The following is a 26,189-nucleotide window of genomic DNA, read 5'->3' as shown; positions in this document are numbered from 1 at the left end:
CAGAAAATTAAGTGCTGCCGTGAAGCTAGAACATTTTAAAACTAATCAGCTGACATTTTTTATGATCGCTTAACAGTGCCATTTATCAACTGTAAAATTAAAGCAAAAAGTAAATAAAAAAATTGAAAAAAAGCATATGTGAGTGTGTCTGTGTGTGTGTGTGTGTGTGTGTGTGTACGTGTGTGTCTATTTCTGTGTTTGTTTCTATCTGCCAGTGTGTGAAAGTGTTCATACTTGTGTGCATGAAAGATGAAGTCAGAGAAAAAGAGAGAGAGATCAAGCACTGACTGCTACAAGCAGCCTATCACAACATTTTCATTAAACATTAAGAAGTATGAAACTATTTATGACCAGCAATATTGCTGGAGTTTAACTCTGTGGTTTTATAGTTAAACATCAGCAATATTTGCAAAATCAGGGACAGTAAATGTAAGGAAGGAAAGCTTGGAGGTGGGGGTGGGACGAGAGAGCTGCAGTATCTTATATTATATGTCTTTTAAATAGCAGGTGAGTTTGAAATTGGTTGTAACTGATGTGTTTCTGTGTATGTGGGTGTGCCTGTGTGTGTGTGTGTGTGAGTGAGTGTGTGTGTGTGTGTGTGTGTGTGTGTGTGTGTGTGTGTGTGTGTGTGTGTGTATGTGTGCAATCATTATATACTTACAAATTTATGTTTTGGATGTAAAATACTTCAATAATAATTGCATATGTTATAGCAAATTTGAAACAGTAGAAAGAACTATTTCACATCAAAAACATTACAAGAAGAAATATATTAATTAAAAAGAAAACCAAAACAAACAAATACAAAACAAATTAACAGATAGCCCATGCCATACTGTGCGACCAATGGGCTTCCAGAGTATACAGGCCCTCTACTTGTGGTGTTGGACCTCAGAACACATTTGGGTATGCCTTATTTACACAATAACACACACTCTGTTAGGCACAATTATTTGCAAAGCATACCTCTCAACCTCTTAGCACAAGAAATCTGGACAAAGGAAAAAATAACTGGGGACAAAGGCCCAAAACTAGTGACGGATTTTAATTATTACTCTTATAAACATGGAAAGTTGCTAGAACAACAGGTGTTGCATTCACATGCATTTCTGAAAGATATGGAGTCTGAAACTAAAATGTTTCTCATTATTTAATGATTTCATTTCTCAGTAATTTGCCAGAAAACCACAAATTTTATGAGGAACAGACTAAAACTATGAGGCAAAAATCTGAGCATTCTGCAAAAGTCTGAACAGCTGAGAGGTATGGATAGGATGAATGAAAGGGATGTTTTATTACAGTGCCATAAACACCTCATAAAAGTGTGCCTGGTGTGGTAGGCTGTAGCAGTTTAGCAATGCACATAAACTTCTAGCGTCGTTTAAAACATGGATTTTCAGTTAAAGAGGTATGTCCTATCTGTTGCACCTTGAAGGAAAAAGTACATTTTATAGTTTAAATGGTATAACACCAGTGATACCTTGATCGGTTGTTACTGTGATTTAGTGGGTGTGTGTGTGTGTGCGCGTGTGTGTCTGTGTAAAACATTGCAAACACCCTAGATGCAAGTGCTCACTTTTTTGATGAATGCTGGGATTTAATTTATAGCATAATTCTCAATTTTCTAACTCTAAAATGTGGAACATTGTCTTTCAGAATAAACAGCAAATGGACAAAATGTGGAAAATCAACAAACTATTTCAACTAGAAGTTTACCTTACAGCAAAGTAATTATTGTGTAAGAGTTATTTTGATGCATTTATGTTATTCAGTATTATTGGCCATGGATATAGAATCTTAATGATGAATCGGTTAAATGGTGGGTTGCCACCTTTTCAAATGGGCAAAGTGGGACATTTTTGGTACAAACATCAGATTTCAAAGGCTGACACATACCCACGGTCAGTACAAAAGTTAGAACTTAAATTTTTTTGCCTAAATAAAAGCTTATTCTTGTAGCATTTTAGTTGCTTATTCTGTTTCTTATAACATTTAGGTATTTTAGATACAGAATAACTGTTTTATGCAACTATTACATAAAATATAGGAAATAATTTTGTCCTAAAATCTCAGGACATTTGTTATTTTTACAATTTTTTTGTCAGGACACAACTGCCCAAAGAGGGACTGTCCTTCGCAAAGTGAGACAGGTGGTAACCGTAGTTAAACCCTTTCAGTGTGGAAAGGTGTGGAACATAGAATGAATTGCTAATACTCAAAATATAGAACCTTATCCTTAACGAGGCATCGTTATGAGGTATGATTTATAGTCACTTTTAAATTTCAGCAAAGATGGGCCCTGGCTGCTTGTGAAATAACCCAGCCTGGGCGATAAATGAAAGCCACTGCTTGCTTTTACTGCAGCTTAATTACACGTAATTTTTAGCTTTGAAAACAATGGTGGCATTTGGAGAGGTTTGCTGCAAACCAGAATTTAAACCTCCACGACCAGGTTTCCAGTGTCGAATGGGATGAGTGAATGCCTGTTAAGTGCACACCGCCATCCATCACCCGCTGCTTACTACTGCGCCATCATATAAAGGAGCCACTGCCATCTTCTACATATACCGCGGTGGTGGTGCTGCGGTAGGGTTGTCGCCTCACGGCAAGTCGTTGTCCCGTTCGATTCTCAGCTAACGCGTCTTCTGTGGAGAGACATGCGTGATGGGCGTACCTTCATTGAAAGTTGTACGTCAGGGCTGGCAACTCGGTACGTAAAAATCTGTTGCCAATCATTAGCGGACCGGAGTTCCGCTGTGGCGACCCCAAACCAGGAAAAGCCAAAAGATACAGCAACTGCGCTCTTCTACATACGACTCCTCTACAAAACCACAAGCAACTCAACGTCCTTTGTTACAACTCGGCTAAAAAAAATAAAAGGTCGCACCTATGTGTAAATTAAACAGCGCCAAAACGGAGTCCAGCCATATTACTAGGGCGATCGAGCAAATCAGTACACAAAACAATGGGCAGAACCTCTGAAAGAAGTTTTATATCCACCGCCCGTACTTTTACACTGAAAGAGCTACACAGGTAAACTTACATTATATAAACACAGCAGCTCGCCAGTTGTCCAACAGAATGCAGCCTACAAGCAGTGGAGCGAGCTGCTCACCAGAAAAATAATTAAAAGTAGAAGACAACTAAGAAAAGCGGAAGCAACATATGTCCCCTACTCCTCTTCAGACCATAAACCAAACTGCAAGTAGCGATCCAATCCTATTTATTTATTTTAAATGTATTTATATATTTATGTTTATGCATATGTTTACCGGGATAATGCATTTTTTCACAAATAACCAATTTTAGGTCCAGCCAGGTGGTTACAGGCAAGACAAAAACAATCAACAGTAATGAAAGTAGGAGGAGAATCAAATCCAGTGGAGGAAGCTAAGACCTCTCAACTGTTCCAAGTTTGGAGGAGCTCATATGTTTTAGGCCAGATTTACCCCTGCACATGATGTACCTTTTTTCGGAGGTGCGTCCCTATTGTAAGACTTCTTTTACCCCGTCATAAAATTTTTCTGAATCCCGTCATCACATTTTTAATGCTGTCTAGTACACAGAAAACCAGGCTGCATAATCAACATACTAGTGGCACCAATAATTCAAAGAAAGAGGATACGAGGACTCAGGACACGCATTTTACTCTCCCGTTTTCAGAAGATTAAACAAATGACAGTTTGTAGTAGAAGTTTGCCGTGCATTACATTAAAGTATACCGATTTACACTGTCCCTTTGATAATCTACTAATATTTTCATAACGTTTGTCATTCTTGATTTTAAACGTGTTTCTGACAAGTATCCAACCGGAGAAAGAAGGATTTGTGTGCTATTTGAAATTCAGTAGATGTCTAATTTTTTTGGCTGCATGTTTCTGCTTTTCAAGGGCCTTTGCAACCATTTTCAATGTACGTGAGTTTAGAGGTATAGCTGAAGTAGCACGGTTCACTTGGTGGGCTCTACCCAACACTACCGGGTATATATTGACAATTACAAAGAGAACCCTGGTCTCAGCAATTAAGTGTTAGGAGTTTTTTCTGGAGCAGGTACTGCAGTGGTGGTGGTGCTGCGGTAGCGTTGTCGCCTCACAGTTAGATGTTGCCCGTTCGGCTTTCAGTTAGAGCGTCTTCTATATAGCGACATGCGTGAATGGGCGTTGAAGGTTGTGCGGTAGGCCCGGCTGGCCAGTACGTAAAAATCTACTATCAACCATTAGCAGACCGGAGTTCTGCTATGGCGACCCCTAACCGGGAAAAGCCGAAAGACGCAAACAAGTTTTTCTGGAACAGATGATAATGGGAGCACCCCAAAATATCAACAGCAGTTCAACCCACAGCAACGTTAACGATGGAAGATGACGTGCCCCGTGAAATATAATGTTTAACTTGTCAAATGCAAATAATTCAAGAATATATAGTGCAAAGTATCATCAGCAGCACTTGAAAAGTTCCTAGTTCAACAAATATGTAAACGATCAAATGTGATTACGGATTTAAACACGAATGCAAGCAAATGATCAAATAATAAACATGTTTCAAAGCCAGTAACAATCACATAATATCATCAAAAGTATTTTATGTTTTGTTAGTTTGTAGAATCGTTAAAGTTATAGAAAATAAAATTAGACAATGATACTATCAATCTTCTCATTGGAGAGTTGTAAGTATAATGAAGCAATCCAATAGCGGTTTACCAATAACACCTCATTTAAACAATATATGTTGTATAGCAGGCTCCATTCCAGTTAAAACGACATTGTGAATAGACGTGTCTCGACTAGCGTCTGTCTAAACATATCAGGGGGGTGTCTTTTGAATCAATAGCCCCTAACTGCCTCTAATCAAAGTAAACTATATTTTCTCAGCTGTCCAAAATGTTGTCTCTTATTTTTGGTCTGTTCCTCATTAAATGTGTGGTTTTCTGGCAAATCACTGAGGAATGAAGTCACTAACGACATACATTTGAAATTCGGGCTTCGTATCCTTCAGAAAATGCATGCTAACACAAAAATTGTTAGTCTAGCAACTTTCTAAATTTATAGGATCAATATTTAAAATATGTCCTTATTTTGGGGCCTTTGTCCCCCCATTATTTTAGACTATGTCCTGATTTCTTGAGCTAAGATGTTAGGATGTATGACAATATTAAACTACAAGACCCGCAGCTGCATGTGTGTGTGTGTGTGTGTGTGTGTGTGTGTGTGTGTGTGTGTGTGTGTGTATGTGTGTGTGTGTGTTGGGGGTTAATGAACAAATTAATAAAATGATTGAACAGTAACTATACAGTAAATGTACTGACTGTAAGTAGAAGCCCAGTAGCAATACATATTGGTAGATATTCGCTGGCATTTGATTGTTTATACAAGGACTGAGGCCATAGCAGTTGGAACACTTGTAGATTTAGTCGTGTCCTTCCCAGGCTTCTCCATTCATTCGTCCTTTTCTGCATGCATTGTCTCGGTTTCCAATCAGTTATTATTATTATTTTTAATTAACCAAAAGGTTCGTTTTTATTGGACAATGTACCATGAAATGCAACTTTACCAAAAAAGAATGGAATTTCACAAAAGTTGCTACTTTATGCCTAAACACTGTTCTTTATATCATACATCCTAGTTGTTAAATAAAACAACTGTCATATACAAAGAATATGCTGTAATTTTGCTTATGCGCTTAAACATAAACTCTCCAAACAGCTTAATACACCTAACATATAACATAGTTGTGGTAATGTCTGAAAAGTAACTCAGTTCTCAGAATTTCTGTGAACAAAGAAATTATATTTCATTTTACATAATCGTAAATCGCTGTTTTGGAACTCCTGCTTTTGAACTATTTCTCAAAACTCCAGTTCACCGAAAACAGGTATGCTCATATTTAAATAGCCGTAAATAAATGTCCCGGTTTATAACTCATAATCTTAAACTTGCCGTGCAAAACAGGCCCTGAAGACAATTTACAGTTGCCACTGAACAATACCCGTGTGCTCTGTCCTCGAACTCAAACTTCTCTGATTTTGCAGAATCTCCTTGATTTAGATTTACGTTTCTAGTAATTTCCTCCTAAAATGCATGGCTTTCTGACACATTGTTGAGGATTATAGTCACTAAATAATGACATACATTTCAGTTCCATGTTTTGTGTACTTCAGAAAATACGCACTAATGCAAAACCTATTATTGTAGCAACTTTCTAAATATAAAAGAACAATATTTAAAATCTGTCCCTGATTTCAGGCTTTCGTCTCCCATTATTTTTGTGGCTCTGTCTCTGATTTTTGACCTAAGATGCTGAGAGCTATGTTAAATTGTATGTATAAAAATCCAGCATATTCTACTGATAGCGTTAAAGACTACAACATTCTGAGATTGTATAGCTTGTCCACTGAAGGATATCTTTAGAACATGTTAGCCATATAAAAAGCTTCAATTCCCTCCCTCGCCTGAATATGAGGAAGAGGTAACACACCATTCAACTGTAATGATTTTCGCAGAATATCCAGATTTTTGCGTTAAATGTTGGTCTGCCCCTCATAAAATGGGTGGTTTTCTGACAAATTATTGAAGATTGGAGTTAGTAAATTCAAAAATATTTTCTAACATTCTCCTGACCACTGCAGTAAAAATAAGACATCTGATGGCTTTTGTATACCATGATGAATGGTTCCCAATTATGCAATAAAGCTCGGAAGATTTTGTATTTTTTTGCTAGGAGGTGTTTGCATAATTATTTTTAAATACCAAACGCACTTCAACGAAAATTTCGTCGGGTAGGCAGCAAATGCTGGATGTGTGATGGGGAAGAAAGAGGTAGCTGAGAATATATGTTTTGGGAGTGTAATGAGTTGGCAAATTAAAAAAGAATCCCTACAGAATCTTCTTTCAGAAATGTATTTATTTGTCTTTGTTTACCGGAAAACTCTGACTGGGTAATACCCATTTTCACTTGAGGCCCGGGGAGAAAATCTCTTTTTGCTTACATTGCATTATACTAAGTTCCAGTCAAACACAGAGTAGTTGCATCTCTATTTACATTTATACGCAAACAGTAGTTACATTTCTATTTAGGTTTATACACAAACAGTAGTTATATTTATACATTCCAAGATTTTACAGAGGTGGAAGTTACTAAAGAGAAAGCGCACCTGCAACTTATTGGATTGCACTATCAGTTATGTATAAAAATAGTTTTGTCATTTCAGTAAAAGGTCGAGAATATTACTTTAAGGAGGGTGTTTGAGTAGTGCTGTACAGTGAAAAAGTTTTAACCCTGTGATGAGTATGTACAGGGCCATGATTGCTTAAGATGTTGTTTAAGCAGTGGTTTAAAAGTATTAAGTTTGTCGGCGAGTTTTATTCGTATGGGGATACTATTCCGGAGTTTAACAACGCATTGGGAGTAGAGCGAGTCTCCTGCAACATTATTTGACTTATTGGTAAGTAATAAGAATTTGTTAGTAGAACGGAGATCCCTTGCTGGATAGTAGGGTAGTAACAAGTTTTGTACTGCCTGACATTTTTCTGGGGAAAATACTGGGGAGCAAATGTCTCTAACTAAGGAAATTATTCGTTTGAGCTGGGATGCAGGTCTGAAGTGTCTAGGCAAAATAAGGCCTTATTAAGTTTAATTCCACTGGCTGCCAAAAAAAGCAATTACTTGAAAATGGAAATCAAAATCTAAACAAACAGTGTATGAACATACCTCTTAGCCCAAGAAATCTGGACAAAGCTCAACACAATGGGGGGATAAGGGTCCAAAATTTAAATAATTCATTCCTCAGCTCATCCCAGTGATTTGCCAGAAAACCACAAATCTTATGAGGAATAGACCAAAATTTTGAGATGAAAATCTGGACATTCTGTAAAAATCTGGACTTTCGAGAGGTATGTGAAGTATTGTAAAAGAAATGGACGAGAGATTTTTAGAAAAGGGAAGGAGAAAAGTACATATAAATAAATGGAATTTGTGGTCATGCATGCAAAATTATGCTCAGGAGGGTGAGTGAGATTTCCGGACGGGGGAATTGAGCAATTTATGTAAAGCTGGACTGAATGTCAGTTGTTACAACGAAAGAAAACGTGCAATTTACACTGTATGTAAAGTGAAAAAAAATGTCGATGTGGTTTATCTTCCATTAGTGGATGTGTGCCTATGTCTTACGTGTTAATTTAATAAAGGTATTTAAACAAACTTCTGCCAAAGTAAATGCATGCAATTTGTAAACAACTAGCTAAGTTGCAATCTGTTTTGCTTATCTGTTTTTGTCTCTGTTGAGCGATATCAGTTATTCCTCACTATGAATGAAAAGAGACGTTCATTTGTGGTGTGAACCTCGGGCGAGGTGATTCACGGAGTGCAAATCAAATATTTTCCTGACACAAGTGCCTGCTCAAATACGTGTAACCCTTCTCTTCTTAGTATCTTAGTACTTACACAACAGATGTTAAACCACCAGTTATACATAAAAGCGTTTATCTTCATTACAAGTAAAACGCAGGCACTTTATTTTTATGAGAAATGTTAAAAGCTCAACAGTGATGTTATCTGAGTGATGTTATCTGAATGTATTCAACCACTAAGCAACAGAACAGCCTAGGTAAGCGCACATGGGAAGGTACGTGCGTGTGCGTGCACGCGTGCGTGTGACAGAGATAGATCGCAACCTCAGCGTAATAAAATGAATAAGACTGGGCATGAAAATATCACAGCACGTTGACAGAAAGAGGAGCACTTGTACTACGTACGGTTTTTCCAAGGCATTTCACACCATATAGTTAGTTAGGACTGTTTCCATAAGCGAGATCGTTTATCTACGGAGGTGCACACACATCAAAGTCTAGGGGTGTAAAGTTAAGTTTGAGGACAAACCAATATGAGGAGCCTGTGTGTGAATAAGTAGAAACACTTTTGCAATGGTGTATGTCTCACAATTACTTAATTTGCCTGTTGTTGACTTTACAAATGATAAAGAGCATGGGAATAGGGTTGCCACCTTTTCAAATGCCCAAAGTGGGACAATTTTTTTTGTAGAAATGTGAGATTTTGCAGGACAAAACATGCCCACGGCTAGTGCAAAGGACAGAACTTCGTTTTTTGCCAAAGTAAAAGCTTATTTTTATAGCATTTGCATTGCTTATGCTATTTCATATAATACGTATGTGTTTCAGATACAAAATAACTGTTTTATGCTAATAAAACAAATTAAGAAATATATTTTTCACAAAATCTCAGGACATTTGTCATTTTTTTTAGTTTTTTTTTCGCAGGACAAAACTGCCGAAAGTAGGACTGTCCCTCGCAAAGGGACAGTAACCCTACATGGGAAGCACAAGTTACTTATACCGCACCTCTGAAATCTCTGAAACACTAAAAGTTATAAAGTACAGTATAAATCGTATGTTGTGTATTTATTAGCTACGATACAGAAACGAGGACATTGATTAGACTCGTGTTTCTGAATATCTTTGAACATAAAATTGCCGGTCAGAAATTTAGAAATATTGCTAAATACGCTTGCTTTCAATTGTCTAGTTTGAGCAAGGGAAATGGCTTCACAACCTTTGCTTATATAAACTTCAAGCAGTACGCTCCTAAAATTACTTAGACCTCTCATCTGAATTAGTTATGTGATCACTTTCAGTACAGGGCTCACAATGGCCTACCTCCAGTGAGCAATAATCAATAATACTAAGATCACAGTAATATGCTGTCCGAGGTGTGTGTGGGTAAGGGGGGGGGGGGGCGTGGGTGTGTGCGCGCACGGTCCTGGGAAGTATGAAGGTTTAGTGATATAACTTGTAGAAAATCCTACCCACAGCTTAATTCCATTAACATGCGATGTGAAAATTATATGACAACCCATGCTTAAAATACCGGTTACGGTAATAAAAAAAATCAAAACATCCAATTTCCGTATAAAGCACATCCTAAAAGTTAAACGATTTCCAAGTCGAGTGCTTTATTCTTGAAGTCTTCATAGAAAAAATGTGCTGGAAACCTTTCGGTTTTGTTGCATGGAAAAAGACGCATGTTTGTTCCTAATGTAATGATTGCACTATCTGAATAACTGCCGACTGCATCTGAAAATACAACTCATCGTATATATCGATGTACTAAACATGTATTATACATGCTGCATTATTGCTATATAGAGTTTAATGTGCAACAAGACGTATTTTCAAAAATTAGATTTGCGCGTTTTATTTATTATATTACACGCGTGCACCACATAATATCACAAAAGAATACTTTTTCAGATTTTGCAGAACAATCCTGATTTTGACTCCTATTTTTTGCCTAGTCCATAGTAAAATTTTTAATTTTTCGGTAAAGCACCGAGGATTACAGTCAGTCATACCTCTCGGCTACTACATTGTAAGCATGTCGCTAGGATTTTTAGCCCTGAAATTTAGCCCTGCTCCTTCTAGAATTACTGATGTTCATCATAAGGATAGACCTCTTTATGGATCCATACCTTATTAAACATAAACTAAGCATATAGAAAGCTCCATAGGGTTAACTATATATAGTGTATCTACCTAGCCAGTTAGCTGTGTGTGTGGGGTGCGTGTGTATAAGTATATATATAAATAGTCCTTTGTGAAAAATAAGAAAGCTCCACCTTCTGAACCACTTCCATGATATTTCAACGCCAGTAATATCACTTTTAATGTTTGGAGGTTGGGAGATATGTCTGTCAATAATGTCAGATATCACACTTTTGTACTTTTTGTTACTCTAAATTAAAGTAATATTTAAAAATGTTCCTGATTTGGGATCTTTGCCCACCCATTAAGTTTGACTTTGTCCAGAATTCTCTAAAGGGATATGAGAGGCTCAGGTGTGTCTTGCGTGATGTTATGAGGCATCCCTAAGTGAATCGACTGCTGCCATTACAAAAGGAGGGTCCAATAAATAATGCCAAAATTAGATGGTAAAAGAACTACGGCTTGAATGTATTGAATGCCATTACTTTTACGCCAGAGTGATGAAGAGGGGTTGGGACTTGGGACTTATGATCTCACGAAATTGTTTTATAATAAGTTGTGCCTCTCGTCTTATCACTTAAGAGTTTGTATAAGAATATGTGTCAGCTGAGCAAACTCCGCCGTATGACCAAACTTGAGCATGGAAACCAGTGTGTCCATTTTGTACTCATTACTTAATCACCGACTCATCTCAAAACACAGACTCATCTCAAACTATTATATTAGAAATGAGCAGAACAAAACGTGTATCTTTGTTGTCAGGTTACTGTTTTGTGTTAGCTTGCCTGCTTTCTTAATAATATTAAAACTATTCGTGTGGACAAACTATTAACCATTAATTTATGAAGTCTACCCAACGTACATCTCCAACTCTTAGTGCAAGAAATCTGGACAAAGCCTATAATAATGGGGGGGGGGGGGAGACACAGACCTAAAAATAGAGACAGTTTTTAAATATTGCTCTTATTAACTTAGAAAGCATTTCCTGGAAGATAGGAATTCTGAAACTCAAATGCGTGCCATTATTTAGTTACTTCAATCCTCAGTGATTTACCATAAAAACGCAAATGTTATGAGGATCAAACAAAAATGACAAGGCAAAAATCTGCACATTCTGCGAAATGATGGATAGCTAAAAGGTATGCTACCCAAGTATTTCCTAGTTAGATTTTCATTTAGATATGATTTTTACAGTTGTGTCATCTTTCTGGCCTCCCACCTTTAATACTGAAGGAAAATGTGTTGAAGGTAAGTAAGTGTTAAGCATAAGTTGAAAGATGCCGTTGTAGGACATCGTCTTTTCCACTCTATAGAGAAGGTGTAAGATAGTCGCTGCAAGCTGTATGCTGTCACAAAGAAGCAGGACAGGACCACCCGCAACACACACACACACACACACACACACACACACACACACACACACACCACTATATGCCGCAACAAAGACAATGGTAACACCCACACTTCCCTATATTTTTAAAACGAAAACTTGTCAGTTTGCAATAAAGTGGCGATTATCCCCCCCCCCCCCCCCCACACACACACACACACATTTTCAAACCACTTTCTGCACTGCAACAGGAATACCCGGGATTGCCTGAAGGACAGGAAACCAAATGCAGGCATTATGGGGCAATAGATACCGCACCTGAAAACTTCTGAGGACATTCTATCCAGCATCAAACCAAAATAAATATTTTCCCTCAAGTGCCACTACCCGATCAGGAATGACCAGAAAAATGAAGCCACCATATAAATACATTTTGCCGGAGGCGAGCCTCGCGTAAAAATACTGCAGTACTTCAATTAAATTTGTAACAAAAAGTCTGACTGCCACTTCATCACCAGTCTCCAGGTATGAAGTATCATATCACTGTGTTAACCTAACAAAGGTCAAAAGGCTACTTGTAGAAGGCGGATCAAGCCTCCTCTTAGGCTCCCTACTTTGCAAATTGCGTAAACAAGACACTCCATCCCCATTCAACATAGGAAGCACTCTACACTACAACTTCAGGAAGCCTTATTAAAGCAAGACCTACACTCAAACACTCACTTCTAAACTTCACTGAACTGACCATAACTAGTTCAATCACAGCCCCCAAAGTATAACAATCCCTATCAGCACGTAAAACTGAAATGTCAGAATACTCTTAACTTCCAAAACCAACTCAAAGAATACTTGCAAGACAAATTTAAATGTAACTGAAATAATATAGGTCATGTCAGATTACCAATCCAATCTCCCTTTGCATCTACTCACTACGTTTTTTACATTGACGCCGATGCCCCTCAGTAACATACAATACAAAAGACACTTTGTAAATACGTATATAATTCTTCATCCACTACTAACCATTTCCACACTTACTTTCCCGCACTTTTTATTGGTGAACTATCCAAATCGCCTCACCCTTGATTATATCACAACTTCTTGATAAGATACATTCCTGTCACTGTGAATTAATTTGCAATGTGCTAGAACTCGTACAATCCTCACTGAGCCTGCAGTTGGCCATGTTTGATCAGTACACTACCCCGGTAAACAAATCTAAATAAAATACAAATAATATAAATGCCAGGCCAGCATACAATACTGTTTTTGTAAAACTTTGTGGTTCCCACTCACTTGCCAAACCCGTTGCTTCTCAAGGATGTCAAGTTCCCAAACTGTGACGATTGCGGGTTAGGCGTAAACAAATAAATAGACAAACAAATAAAGCTACTGCAGTGCTAACATACTGGAGTAGAGATTGCTGACATAACTTTATAAACATGGTTTCAAATAAGTGACCGTTCCTTGTCTTACTGTAGTGGTTTGATGGAAATAAATTCGTGGAAACGGGTTTGGTGAATGGTAGGAACGCCTTGGAAGGTGGACAGATTGATGGTGGGGGGCAACAAGTAAACCTGCATTACAAACAAGCAAAACACTGTGTCTAGCGTAGATGAACTGTAATGATTTGTAACCTCGACACTTTGTTAACAATAAATAGTGATTTACATCAGTCGCAATAGCTTGTGAACTGATTGCTACACCATCACCAGGCTTGCAAAATGACGCATGCACACCTCAGACAGAAGTCGCACTCTGAAACAAGCAAATAGTGCTAACGAAAGCATTGCAAGGGAACAGATGTATAACCTGATGAGAATCTCTGTCAGATATAGCCACTTAACTGTTACATGCAATGGCCAACCACCGAAAGAGAGTTGTACGAGTTGAAATCCGTCTAAAAGCAGTCAACCCACCACCCCTCTACCCCGTGAATCTAAATTTTGCGTACATCTGTATGAAGGAATTACTGTTTTAAAACTATTCACTAGCTACCATACGTGACAAAAATGAATATCAATTTCCAAGTGCAATAACATGACACTAATTAAGTCTTTTATCAAAATGTGTTTATTAAACCATGGTTGATATTTACTGCATGTGTAATGCCATTTAAATATTTAATATCTGGGACACCACAGGTTATTTTTTAATTGCTACGAGGCTTGCAATTAATGTTCTTTCATTTTTTTAGACATGGTACGTAATCATATTTTAATAAAATCTTTACACAAAAACGTTTTTGACTGAGTCTACACATGCACAGGGAACTAATCGTTCAAATAAAATATAAATACAGATGTCAATATAAATCATAATGTTAATTCACTGACCATTTTACTCCTTCGTCTCCTTCACTGGAATGAAATTGCTGGGTGAGAAAGGAACATTTTCTTCAACTAAGTATACTTACACTGGAATCCACATAGTGGAAACAAAAAACTTAGAAAGGTCGGCAGCAGATATCAGTCAATAACACATTAGTCCTGCTTGCCGATGGATATGCTGCACTTGATTCATGTCTGCTGCTGGTCAACAGCCTGAACAGTTTTGTCACAAAAAGATTCCATTATTGTCCTTTTGCTGGTAAGCATCAAACGAAATCATTCCTCTTGGTTGACTTCCAAAGGTGGAGAACTACTGTCTGATTGTTTTTCGGCATCCTTGAGTCGTTCCTGCTCTGACAATTGTTCACTTGATGGAATAGAATTTTTTTTCGGCCGGCCTTTAGGTTTGGTGGGTGATTCAAGACCTCCACCCTGTAACACCTTGAAAAACCAAACACAGACATCACTTAGCAAATGGGCACATGCATCAGATCACTTTTTAATGGGTCACTTCCCATCTTAGAAAAGATGTATGACCTTTACACCAGCTGCATCTCTCCATCGGCTGCTTTATTTTGAAATGCTTGCAATAAAATTAGAAATGGTGGGCTAGTCCACCTACAGAAAAAAGGCACTGGTCCTATGAAAAGTTTTAAATATCCTCTGTGATCACGTGCCCCCCCCCCCCACACACACACACACACACACACATTTCAAATGCAACTTAGAAATACAGTGTAGTGTATAAGGCACTCAAATAAAGACATTCTGAATGAAGAGGCAGACAGTTACAATATTAGCCTCTGGTCTTGTGACTAGCAACTCCTTAGTGTTGATTTTATATTTACACACGCACAGCCAAACACACACTCGCGCGCAAAAACACACATTTGTCTAAGTTTACAACAAGACTCGCTAGGTTGTTGTCATCTGTCTTATTTATGTATTTGTTCGTTTATTATTTGATAACTGGGTAGATGTTTGACCTGAGCACAAGATAAAAAGAAAATAATAAACATAAGAGCCACAGTAACATAAAGCAATTTGTGTGCTATATAATGCATACAAACAAACAGAAAATGTTTGATACAATATAGTCAGTATGCATCCATAAACATCAGAGTAAAAGTGTGTGTTAAAATGCAAATGCTTCTCTACATAAAGAAATAAGGTCGTATATTTAAATAATTAAAATTCAAGCATGTAGACAACTAAAGGCTCTGACTTGTTAATGAGCTGCTTCCTGCCTCAGTCTTTCCACCTTTATTTGTCTACTGCCTACTGTACCTCTCAACTGTACAGATTTTCGCAGAATGTCCAGATTTTTGCCTCAAACATTTGGTCAGTTTCTCATAAACTTGTGGTTTTCTGGCAAATCACTGGCAAATTATTGAGGGTTGAAGTCAGAAAATAATGACAGACATTTGAGTTTCACACTTCATACTCTTCAGAAAATTCATGCTAATGCAAAAGCTGTTATTCTATCAATTTCCTAAGTTTGTAAAAACACAATAAAAAAAATGTTCCTATTTTTGGGTCTTTGCCCCCCCCCCCCCCCCATTTTTGATGGCCTTGTCCAGATTTCTTGCTCTAAGACGTTGATATGTATGGTTACTGTGTAATATTGTTCCCACAATTCTTGCTTATATAAGCTAATAGTTGCATATAAGTTAATATATATACATTCTGTATTGTGATGTAAACGATAACGGTGTCAGATGTTGAATTTGCATTGATTTACACTTCTCCCAGACTACTACTGCTGCAGCATGTGACATCAGCCACTGGGTGACAACTATTTGTTGGAACGACCACTTTTGGTAGTTATTCTGCCAAAGCGTTATATCTAAAATGGTACTGCAAACATGCTGTCTATAGCTTATTTTTTCTTTCTTTTGTTTTCATCTCCACGTCTTCAATATACAATCTAATCATGTCACAAAAGAGTACTGAATACCTAATTACATGTTAGGGGAGAAGAAGTCTGGGGTTATGACAGAAAGGAAACGGCAAAAGCATTTTTTAACATCTACCCTATCAATGATAAACACGTGTCGTTGAGAAATGAGTCACAAAAGTAAACAATGTGACATGATTCATATAAACAGTTTCAAATTATAACACCATTCTATCAATATATTATAAAGTATTATTAAACAAGCAAAAAGAAAAAGTTCAAAAAGTTAAGATGTTGGAAGACTGTAGAGTAGCCGGATTAGAGAGAGAGCAGTATGGAAGGTGATTAGATATGAGAAGCAGCATGGTGGTTTGTTAGTTTATAATGGATGTAGTGCTTGCTGAAGGCATAGTGCTACTACATAGGCGATTAATTACACTTCCCAGTCCTAGACATAGTCTACTTCTCCGTGCAGACTTTACCCTCTCCCACTACATCCCTTAATAATGCCCCTCTACTAATATACCCTCTTGAATTCCTTCCTTTACCATATCCTTAATCCATCTTCTTTCGTTCTCCACTCTCCATTTCCATGATTACCACCTCCAATGTCGTTCTCTTTCTTCCATCGCATGCCCAGGCAGGTTCCCAGATGTTCTCTACTATTCTCACACCCACATCATTTACCAGCTCTTTTCGTATCAGGAGACATTCTAGTATATTTGCTTATTGTGTCTCCCTATTTCAACAGTTTTAGCATTGGCTGATATTCTGCATTATTAACGCCATTTTATACTGTGCTAAGACATTTTATGAGCCTCTTCCCCAAACCCACTTCTACTACAAGTGCACTCAGTTGTAAAATATGCTTTTTTAATATTGAACGCCAATCACAACCCCCCCCCCCACCCCCCACCCGCACAGTGTTTTCTCCACTCATTCCATGAAGTTTCCTAGCAACGTGTAAATGCTTCAACATTTCCTTGTTCAGACCGCCTCTTGGATATTTGTACCCAAAATATAACGCTAAAACTTTCTATGAGAAATACATTAGTCTAATAAGTACCTCTGAATCTACAGAGATATACATAGGGCTTTGCGTATAAAAACTGTATAAAAATTGTCCACAGATTATTAAAAGCGTGCTGCTTCTCCATACTGTATAAAAGGTTTGTTGACATTTTGGTTTTGGTGATGCCATGCCTTCATACAAAACATATTATTTTAGTAACTAAAACTTGTTTACTCTAAACTTTTAGTATTATTGCATCTTTCAGTAATTTTCTTCTAGGAACTCCTGAATGCCATGCGGCAGGATACATTAATTTTTATTCTGCTTTGTTATGTAAGAACTACAAAACATTCAATAACATGAGCATGCAAATTAATGACAATATAAGACCCTTTTAATCTTTGGAGTTAATGCAAGGTTTCTGACAAGTGGCTTCTCTACTTCTTTGATTAATGAATGAATGAATAAAGCAACACCAGATCTATTCCTGCAGTGAACTATTTTCACTAAACATGGATGTCAGAAATGCAAAATAAATAAATAAATAATAAAGGTCTGTATCATTTATTCCCTCAAAATGGGAAGCGCAGAAAACAAATAATAAAATCGTTTTCAAACTGCATAGTAAAATCTGTTAGCAACCGCAGCGTGCTGTTACTTGTCCTTTGCCACAGTGTGCTGAAAGACAACGAGATGAGATTATATAAAGCCGGGGTACAGCCAGATACTTACAATCTTCTTCCATTTCATTCTTCTGTTTTGGTACCATGTTTTCACCTGTAATTGACTAAGACCCAAAGATTCTGCCAAGTCTATCCTGCAGAAAATTAGGAAAAAGTGTACATTAGTACGTGAACACATTTTATTTCTTACAGCTGTCATTTAATATTTCATAATTGCTCGGTTATGATAACCAGATTTAACAAATTACATAGCTTCATGTCGGGTGCTACACTGCTGCAATAAAACTGTTTTTTTTTTCTCGTTTTAGTTTGTACTGTCTAATGTTTTGTTAGAACGATGTTATTGCCTACAATTTATGCAATCCAGATCTCAGCAGGATTGTTTATCAATAATAACGCGTTGATGTAAAATAGTGGGTACTGTTCATTATCACAATTACTAAAATACTCTGTTCACTGGAAACTATTTAACTGCTCTTACTTGCCCAAGGTATAATCACTGCAGTTTCCCAAAACACTCTATGTGTGCGTGCGTGTTTGTGTGTAAATGTGCTGAATTATACTATATTATACAAAATGTAGCAAAATAATAAAAAGTAGTGTGTGCATCAAGAAATCCCATCCATCCTCCTCCAACTCACAAACGTATTCTTTCAATAAACATACCATTTCCATCGTTAATCTTGCTGTCGTTCCATATCAGTTAAGACAAATGCCGAGAACTAAACTAATCTACGCTATTATTTTAGAGGAATGCCCGTTATAACGGTTAACTCCAAACCATCAAACAAGTCCTACGTTTGGTCCACGTCCGTTTACGTAAGCTGACAAAGAAAGTAGCTCAAGGCAACAATAATACAAGGTTAAAAAGAAAATTACCCATAACACACACACCACACACACGTTAATGAAAGACGACTCTTTGGTCCTCTTCAAAAGGGACCTTGACGATTGTATGGGAGATAGGAAATTCACCCCGGGGATCACGTCAGTCGCCCTGCTAGACAGGGGTCCAGGGGAAGTAAGTGTGGGAAGAAATAGCCAGGGAATTGTTATGGCTAGACTTGTGTAGGCCCTAGGGCCGATAGCCTAGTACCAACATATGAACCCATGAACGACTAAACACAGAAGAAAAAAATCTTAATGGAAAAAATGGTTGTCAGTATATCCACGACTGTGCAACTTAGACTAGTAAGACGGCTAGTCCTCTTCTATACGAAATCTATTTTTGTTACCTGGATAAGCCAGTTGGACCATAACATACCATTTCAGCCACAATCTCTGCCATATTAAATTACAAATAACTGGAGACCCCCCCCCCCCCACACACACACACACACACACATACACACTGTCTGTCTGTGCGGTACCTGGTCCTACAAACACATTCTTTGAAAATCAACAACAGTGGATTATTACGGCTTAGACGACAATGAAAATGCACATTTTTCCAAATCCCAACACATTTTATGAATCCTTGCCAATTCTATCTAAGAAACGTGATGAGCACCAAAGACAATACTGGATGTTTTTTTAGTGAAATAAAGTAGTATACTTCTCACTTGCTCGTACCTGTCTGGCGTTGAAAGATATTTCTGTTTCTCAAATCGTTTTTCAAGACCCATCAACTGCAGTTCAGTGAACACTGTTCGACTTCTGCGACCTTTTTTTGCTTTGCAGCCTATAGGTTCGGATCCTGCTGCTTCCAATTTAGCTCGAAGGTGCATATCCAAGGGTAAGTGGTGCGCGCTGGAGCCATTCTGTAAGTTCGAACTTCCAGCCAGCAGAGCGGAACCAAGGGGTGAGCAGGAAATGGTCGGGCCGATAGGAAACTTGAAGAGTCCTGCGGCCGGATCTGGTTTCAGTACTAATAAAATACAAAGGGACATAAAAAACATTAGCAAACCGTGTCATACCAGTAACCATAGCTCACATCTGTCATGATTTTGCAGAATGCTCCTGATCTTGCCTCATTTGTTTGCTTAGTCTTTTGCTCTAAATGATTTGGACACATTGACTAACGCTGATGTGGAGCCCTGACCCATTTTAAAATTGGAAATGGGATTGATGACGACGTCAAATCATAAAATATTGGCTTTCTAGCAAATAAGTGAGGATTGCCCTAACTAAATACGGAGTTTCACATTTCATATCCCTCAGAAAACGCATGCTAATGCAAAACCCATTATTCTAGTAATTTTCTGTGTATTTAAGAGCAATACTTTAAAATTTGTGTCAGGTACAGGGCCTTTGCCTCCTTTTTCTTTGTCCCATATTATTGGTCTACACCGTGCATCAGCACACATAGCTCTCAACTCCTTAAGTCAAGAATCCAAAATAATGGGGGACTATGGCCCAAAATTCGAGACATAGCTGAAATAGTTCTCTGACTTGGAAGTTAGCAAAACAACTTGGCTTTCATCAACATTAACCTTTTGAACAATAACGAGGATGAAACTGTAATGTATGGCTGCATTGTCAGACTGCAATCCTCTGTGATTTATGAGGCACGGGGCAAACTATGAGGCAAGTCAGGGGCATTTAAGAAATATTCTGCCACCTTCAGACAGCCAAACACACACACGCTGTAAAATATTGTTAGCATTCATACGTTTCATTTTGTTTGAGTACTGTACCACTATAAGCTCGTCGTGCTTTAAACACACAATCTTCACTAATATTTTGCAATACGTTAATTTATAGGTATAAAATGCTTTAAACTTGAAAACGGTGAACCTTTATCTTAACATAAGTTTCTTATATGTCTATAATCAAGACAAAGTCCTCAGATCAGTAACATAATAACAATGGTACCATTGACTAAGAAATTAGGCAAAGGGAACTTGAATTAATATGAACTTTCTGGAGTAGTATGAGCCACAATTGGAGCTATATCTGAAAATCAAGGGCAATAGTGATGAATTTTATATGTGTGCCCATATCATAAACAGTAGGTGCTATAATTGCAGTCGGACAAAAGTTTGAAAACAATATTTTCTTCTTAAAACCATTCCTTATGGAAGCGCCTTTTACAGGCAGTGCAATGTGTAACAAGTACATGTTTCAAGACACAACAGAACTGAAGCAATACATTATTTACTTTTAAAAGTAAAGTCAAATAGCTCCATCTTGCTATTATATTTGAAATAACTGATAATTTCTTCCCTATTTTACATATACCATACGTTATTATGATTATACAGTCCCCTAAACTTTTCTCACTTTTGCTTCTTCCCTAGCCATACCCCACACTTACTAATAAACACTTAAGTTTCTATCTTCTGCTTCCCTCTCCTATAATTTCCTTCCTCTCACAACCCTGTACTATAATATATGTATACTAAGTACATTATAAAACGTTTACGATAATTTCGCGGCAAGTACGGTTTGCAAACCTTCAAAACATATAAATACAAAATAATAATTGTCTGGAACAACTGCATAAAATCTTGCCTTGGATAGTAAGTGTTAGCATGGTATGGGCATAGCAAATAGCATTCCCTTAAACTATGACGTGATGCAAGAAAATATTAGAAAGCCTTAAGAAAATGACACAAATAATCTGAAATATGCAATACACAAAATAAGTTTTTTGCTACTGTGTAATATCAGTATTATGGTCGTGATATTTTTGGATGTGGTTATTTTACATCGGCGCATTAGAGTTTACTTAACATTTTTAGTTTGTTGTATTGTTATCATTTAAAAATAAAGACGTAAGCACGCCCATGCTATCATAATTTCGCTCAAAGAGCGCAGCTTGCCTAAACATGCCATCAATAAAAGGATGGCAATTACACTATTAGCAGCTGTTGAATATTATTAATTTTTTGTTGTTGTTGGCTATTTAGGTTATAAGGTTGTACAATATGCTCTCAGAAATCAGCTGTGGAAAAACTACGCATACATCACAACCTATGTCTATTGCCTATATTTTAAAGTAGGTATTGTTATTTAATGTTTAATGCTGACATCAGGGTTGTACACATGACATGTCTACACTTCCAACTTCCCAACAATTAGTCAAAACAGAAATGGAATGGTTTAAACCAGCAGTAGTAAGGAGAGTATTACCAGGTGCTCCCCTATGAGTAGATGACGGCACCATTAACAGTGCATACAAGTTAATTTTCCCGAGCATCTTTCTGCAACATTATGGTTCTACAGAGACCAAATGGGGGTACCAAACTCTATAAACTAATGCCTGCAACATATAATCTATATACAACTTGCTCCGAGACATGAATATTCATTGGAGAAAAAAATGTGTTGTTGTATTGGGGGTTAACAGTGAACTATATCAACATTTTAAAGTGTCTAAATGTAGCATCTGGTGAGACTTTGACTTTATAAATGCAAGGTGCAGCACAGGCAACAACCTGAGGCTGCAAATATAAAATAGAAATTCCCGGCAACAGTCATAAACAGTTGTAGTTTAACTGAGAGAGAACTTTGAGCTAACTTCTCTAAAACTGCCTTGCAGCATTGACTTTGTTTTGTGCGTTTCAAAAGAAAAGTAAGCTACAAACGGCGTGCACCAGCCATAAATGAGGCATGCCTTACTGGAAAATGGCTTTGCAAGCATAGCTAGAGCTCCACCGTTTGCTTTGGAATGACTAAGTAATACGATGATCTTGTACTTAGCAAAATTACATGATTTGATAATATTTGTAATAAGACAAACACATGCATATTTGGGAAATAACTCTCACATAACAAAAGCGTTATTTGCTATCACCACAATGATGACCGCTAAAGTTAAAGCAAAGCAGGGATATTACATAACGGAAGCTATATTTGGTTTGCATGACTAATTCTGGAAGCGTGCGTCTTTAAACTAAGAGGGCCTGAACATTTTGGGTAGCAGTAACGAATGCCTCGGCTTGGATAACATCGCAGAATTGAGATGCATGACGCTTCTGCTGGAAGATAACCATAAAGTTATGCATACCACATAGTTTACGCGCACACATTGCTAGATGACTTATAAGCAGATAGGACAGGCAACTGTACATACCCAGGTGGCTGTGGTAAGGACGCCCCGAAAGCAGGGCCTGCACCCCAAACTTCAGGAATTCTCCAGTTGGCGCGGATACTTTGGGGTCTGGGGGATCGGTTAGAATCTCCTCAATCATAAAACTCCGGTATCTGTGAGATCTATGATCAGACAGAGCATCTGCAGGAAAATAATGAGCTCCCAGTTCTAAAGGATGGTGCATTGTGCAGTGCTGTGCGGAAATCAGACTTCCCAGACGTAAAATTGGTTGGAGGTTCAGCAGAAGGCAACGACACACGAAAGGGCCCCTGATCTAAACCAGCAATGCCTGCTTCAAATACTTGTATGCGTTTCTAGCTGCCTGTGCCATACTTCTTTCACATTTCATCCAAAATTAGATCGTGAAGTTCGATAAAACAAACATTTTCTTTGTTTTTGTAATAGCCAGTTTACCAAGACCTGGACGGTTCCAAGTATTAGGAAAGCGGTTATTTCCTTTTCGGCGATTTACCAAACAGTCTTCTAACCCTGTACGAAGGGAAAGCGAGAGGTTATTCCACTTCGTTCTCATGCGCGTCACCGAGCGCGCTAAAGCCCCGCCCCTTAGGTGGTGCCAACCACGGGGGAGGAGCTTACCCTGCACAGTAATCACTGACCAAGATTTTTTTCTGTCTCAAATAACTACTCTGGCCTGCTACTTACCTCCACTGCACAGAATAACGTACCACCGTTTAATATGCACAGGTGTGTGTGTGTGTGTGTGTGTGTATCTAGTTCAAGTGTAAGGTTCAAAAATGTTCTACAAACTGCTAACAGCGTCACAGGCATACTTTGGGAAAGATAGTCTTGCAAATATATGCCGTTATTGTTTCTTTTGTTACAATCATAGAACATATTTCAAGCACTATGCCCTTTTTCTTCCCTCCTGTAGAACTCCGCCTTTTTGCATTTCACAGGTAATGTACTCTAAACTGTAGCATACTTCTCAATCTCTTAGTTCAAGAACTCCAAATGCAAAAGTAAAGGGGGAGGAGAAAGGCCCAAAAGTTGGGACAGACTTTAAATATTGCTTTTATAAACTTAGAAAGTGGCTAGAATATTAGATTTTGCACTGGCGTGCATTTTCTGAAGCATATGACGTCTGATGCTCAAGTGTCTGTCATTATTTAGTGACTTCAGTCCTCAGTGATTTTCCAGAAAACCATGTATTTTAAAAGAAACAGACCAAAAAATATGAAGCAAAAATCTGGACAGTCTGTGAAAATCTGGACAACTGATTGGTATGAAATGCACTTTCCCCCATTGTTTTTGCAAATGTTGCTTTGTTGTTTCATTTTTTTCTTTTATTATTTATTGAATAATGTCATTTTCACTTTGTTTGGAGCACTGGGTTTGTGATGAGTGGTTTACACACACACACACACACACACACACACACACACACACACACAGCGCACGCGGGCGTCAGCCTTCTCCATGACGTCCAGTTTTCAAGATAACAACAAATAAGCATACATAAAAGCACATTTTTTAACAGTTAAGGATGTAGCTGGGCATATATAGTGTACTATGAGTAAACTTTAGTGAGCATCTATTGAAAATGTCAACATTCAAACAGCATTGAATGTTTAGAACTGTGTAAACAAATGCTTATAGTATATATACAAATAATACTTACGTAAAAAGAAAACACCTCTAAAATAGCTTTTATGGGTATAAATGGCAGCAGCTGAAAAAAGGGGCGTAGCATTTTGAGGGCTGAGTACATTTTTTAAATGACAGATTTGTGGTGGGGGCAGCAGCAACAGTAGGTCTGAGTACAAAAGGAAGATTTCTGGCAGGCTACACCCCTGTAAACAATATACTGATGTTTGAGAATTGCTGCCATCGGTTTCGTTGTTTTCATTATACGTGTTCTAATGTGCAACCTTTTCTTATAGTTAGAACAAGCACAAAATACCAACCCTTTCTGGTAAAGAAGGTCCAGTAAAGAAAACCGAATGCCGTTTTGGAGTCCCTCTGCCTCGCTGGATTATTATTATTTTTTTTATAGTTTGTAATTAATAAACATTTAGCACCCGTTGCGCCTTGGGCACAGCGAGCGACTCCTTATATTTTTATGAGTTGCTACACCTTCAACAAGTTGTAACTCTTCCGTTAGCTTCACCACATGTAAATCGCTTCTACCACCAGGAACTATGTCTAATATATTATGATTCGGTGTCAAAACTAGATCCTGACGAGACGGTACTTCCTTGAGGAAGGGGTATGCACTGTCCCTGATGTGCGAGCTCAAATGACTTTCGAAGGGCGCCTCTCAAAAGTTAGCTGTGTTCTTTCTAAATTTTGAAATATTAAAAAAAAGGTGTCGGGGCACAGTCAGTAAATACTGATAGCCATTACGATGGCATAGTTTTTCTTCAAAATAAATTTATTTCTAAGTTACTTTCTAAGTTACAATACCAGTATTTTAAAAAGTGTCCCTATTTTTTTTCCTTTGCTTCTAGTTGTGGGAAAGAAACAGCTCAATCATTTATCCCCGGTTTGGGCTTGGAATTTTACAATCCTCCTAAAATATACAAATACAAGTGTCTCTTATTATGTTGTAAGACGTTTTAGAGCTATTAATGCGTATAGATAGAAAGGTAGATCGATAGATAGATAGGTAGCTAGACAGACAGATGTATGAGGACGAAATGTCATACACTGGGGTATAAGGAGGCTTGCCTTATGTGGAGGGGGTGCTTTTATTTTAGATTTTAACGGGTCGCTTCTTCGCAGGCTCACTGTAGCGACCATTTGAAAACTGATCTCCTTTCCCAGTTTCGGAGTTCAATAACGAAACCTTTCAATATTACATTGTGCTCGCTCTGAAATGCACGATAAAAGGGTGACAACTCGAACTGCCAGCTTTGACTCTAGGTCCTTCGCCCTCAGTTTGTACTACAGCAATGTCTTCCCTAATCACCTACACGTCTCCTCTTGAGCAATTAGGAATCAATGCCACGCAAACTGCTTAAGTGGCCTTAAATCACTGTATCATTTCTGATGCCCATATTGAGGTCAGTAATATAGAAGATTTCTACTGAGGAGAAAATGTAACATTCAGTGATTTTCGAAGATAGGCACACACCTCTTAACACTGCATTAAACAGAATTATGCTTAATTACACTGACTTCTCTACGACTGGAAATTTAGTAAAATCATTTTGTAATAATATAATATGCAATGTTTTAGTACATTAGTACACAGGGAATATACTTTTTAATTTAGTCTAAAAATATAGCTGATAATTTAACAGATGTTTTATCATACCATTATTAAAGGCCATTGCGCACTTTTTAGTAAAGTCTGGGACAAAGATAGCACGGTAAGCCATTAGGAGTAAAAAAAAAACCTTCGTAATTTTTACAAATATTATGCTGACCTTTTTCCATTACAGGATTAAAT

At 37.7% G+C, this 26,189-nt stretch overlaps 1 protein-coding gene across 1 annotated transcript; it reads right to left on the bottom strand.

Moving 5' to 3' along the window:
• Positions 1–13,870: 13,870 nt before the first annotated feature.
• On the bottom strand, positions 13,871–23,298 carry BARX1 (BARX homeobox 1). Its single transcript, XM_044076118.1, has 4 exons — positions 22,760–23,298; positions 19,315–19,609; positions 17,792–17,876; positions 13,871–14,591 (listed from the first exon to the last, which is right to left on the bottom strand). The coding sequence occupies exons 1-4, from the start codon at positions 22,959–22,961 to the stop codon at positions 14,427–14,429; spliced, it is 747 nt and encodes a 248-aa protein (XP_043932053.1). The 5' UTR covers positions 22,962–23,298; the 3' UTR covers positions 13,871–14,426.
• Positions 23,299–26,189: the final 2,891 nt, after the last annotated feature.

This window comes from Protopterus annectens, chromosome 7.part0 (genome assembly GCF_019279795.1).
Source record: "Protopterus annectens isolate FY-2018-M chromosome 7.part0, PAN1.0, whole genome shotgun sequence".
Classification (NCBI taxonomy): domain Eukaryota; kingdom Metazoa; phylum Chordata; order Ceratodontiformes; family Protopteridae; genus Protopterus; species Protopterus annectens.
This window is presented reverse-complemented; position numbering and strand designations above follow the sequence as displayed.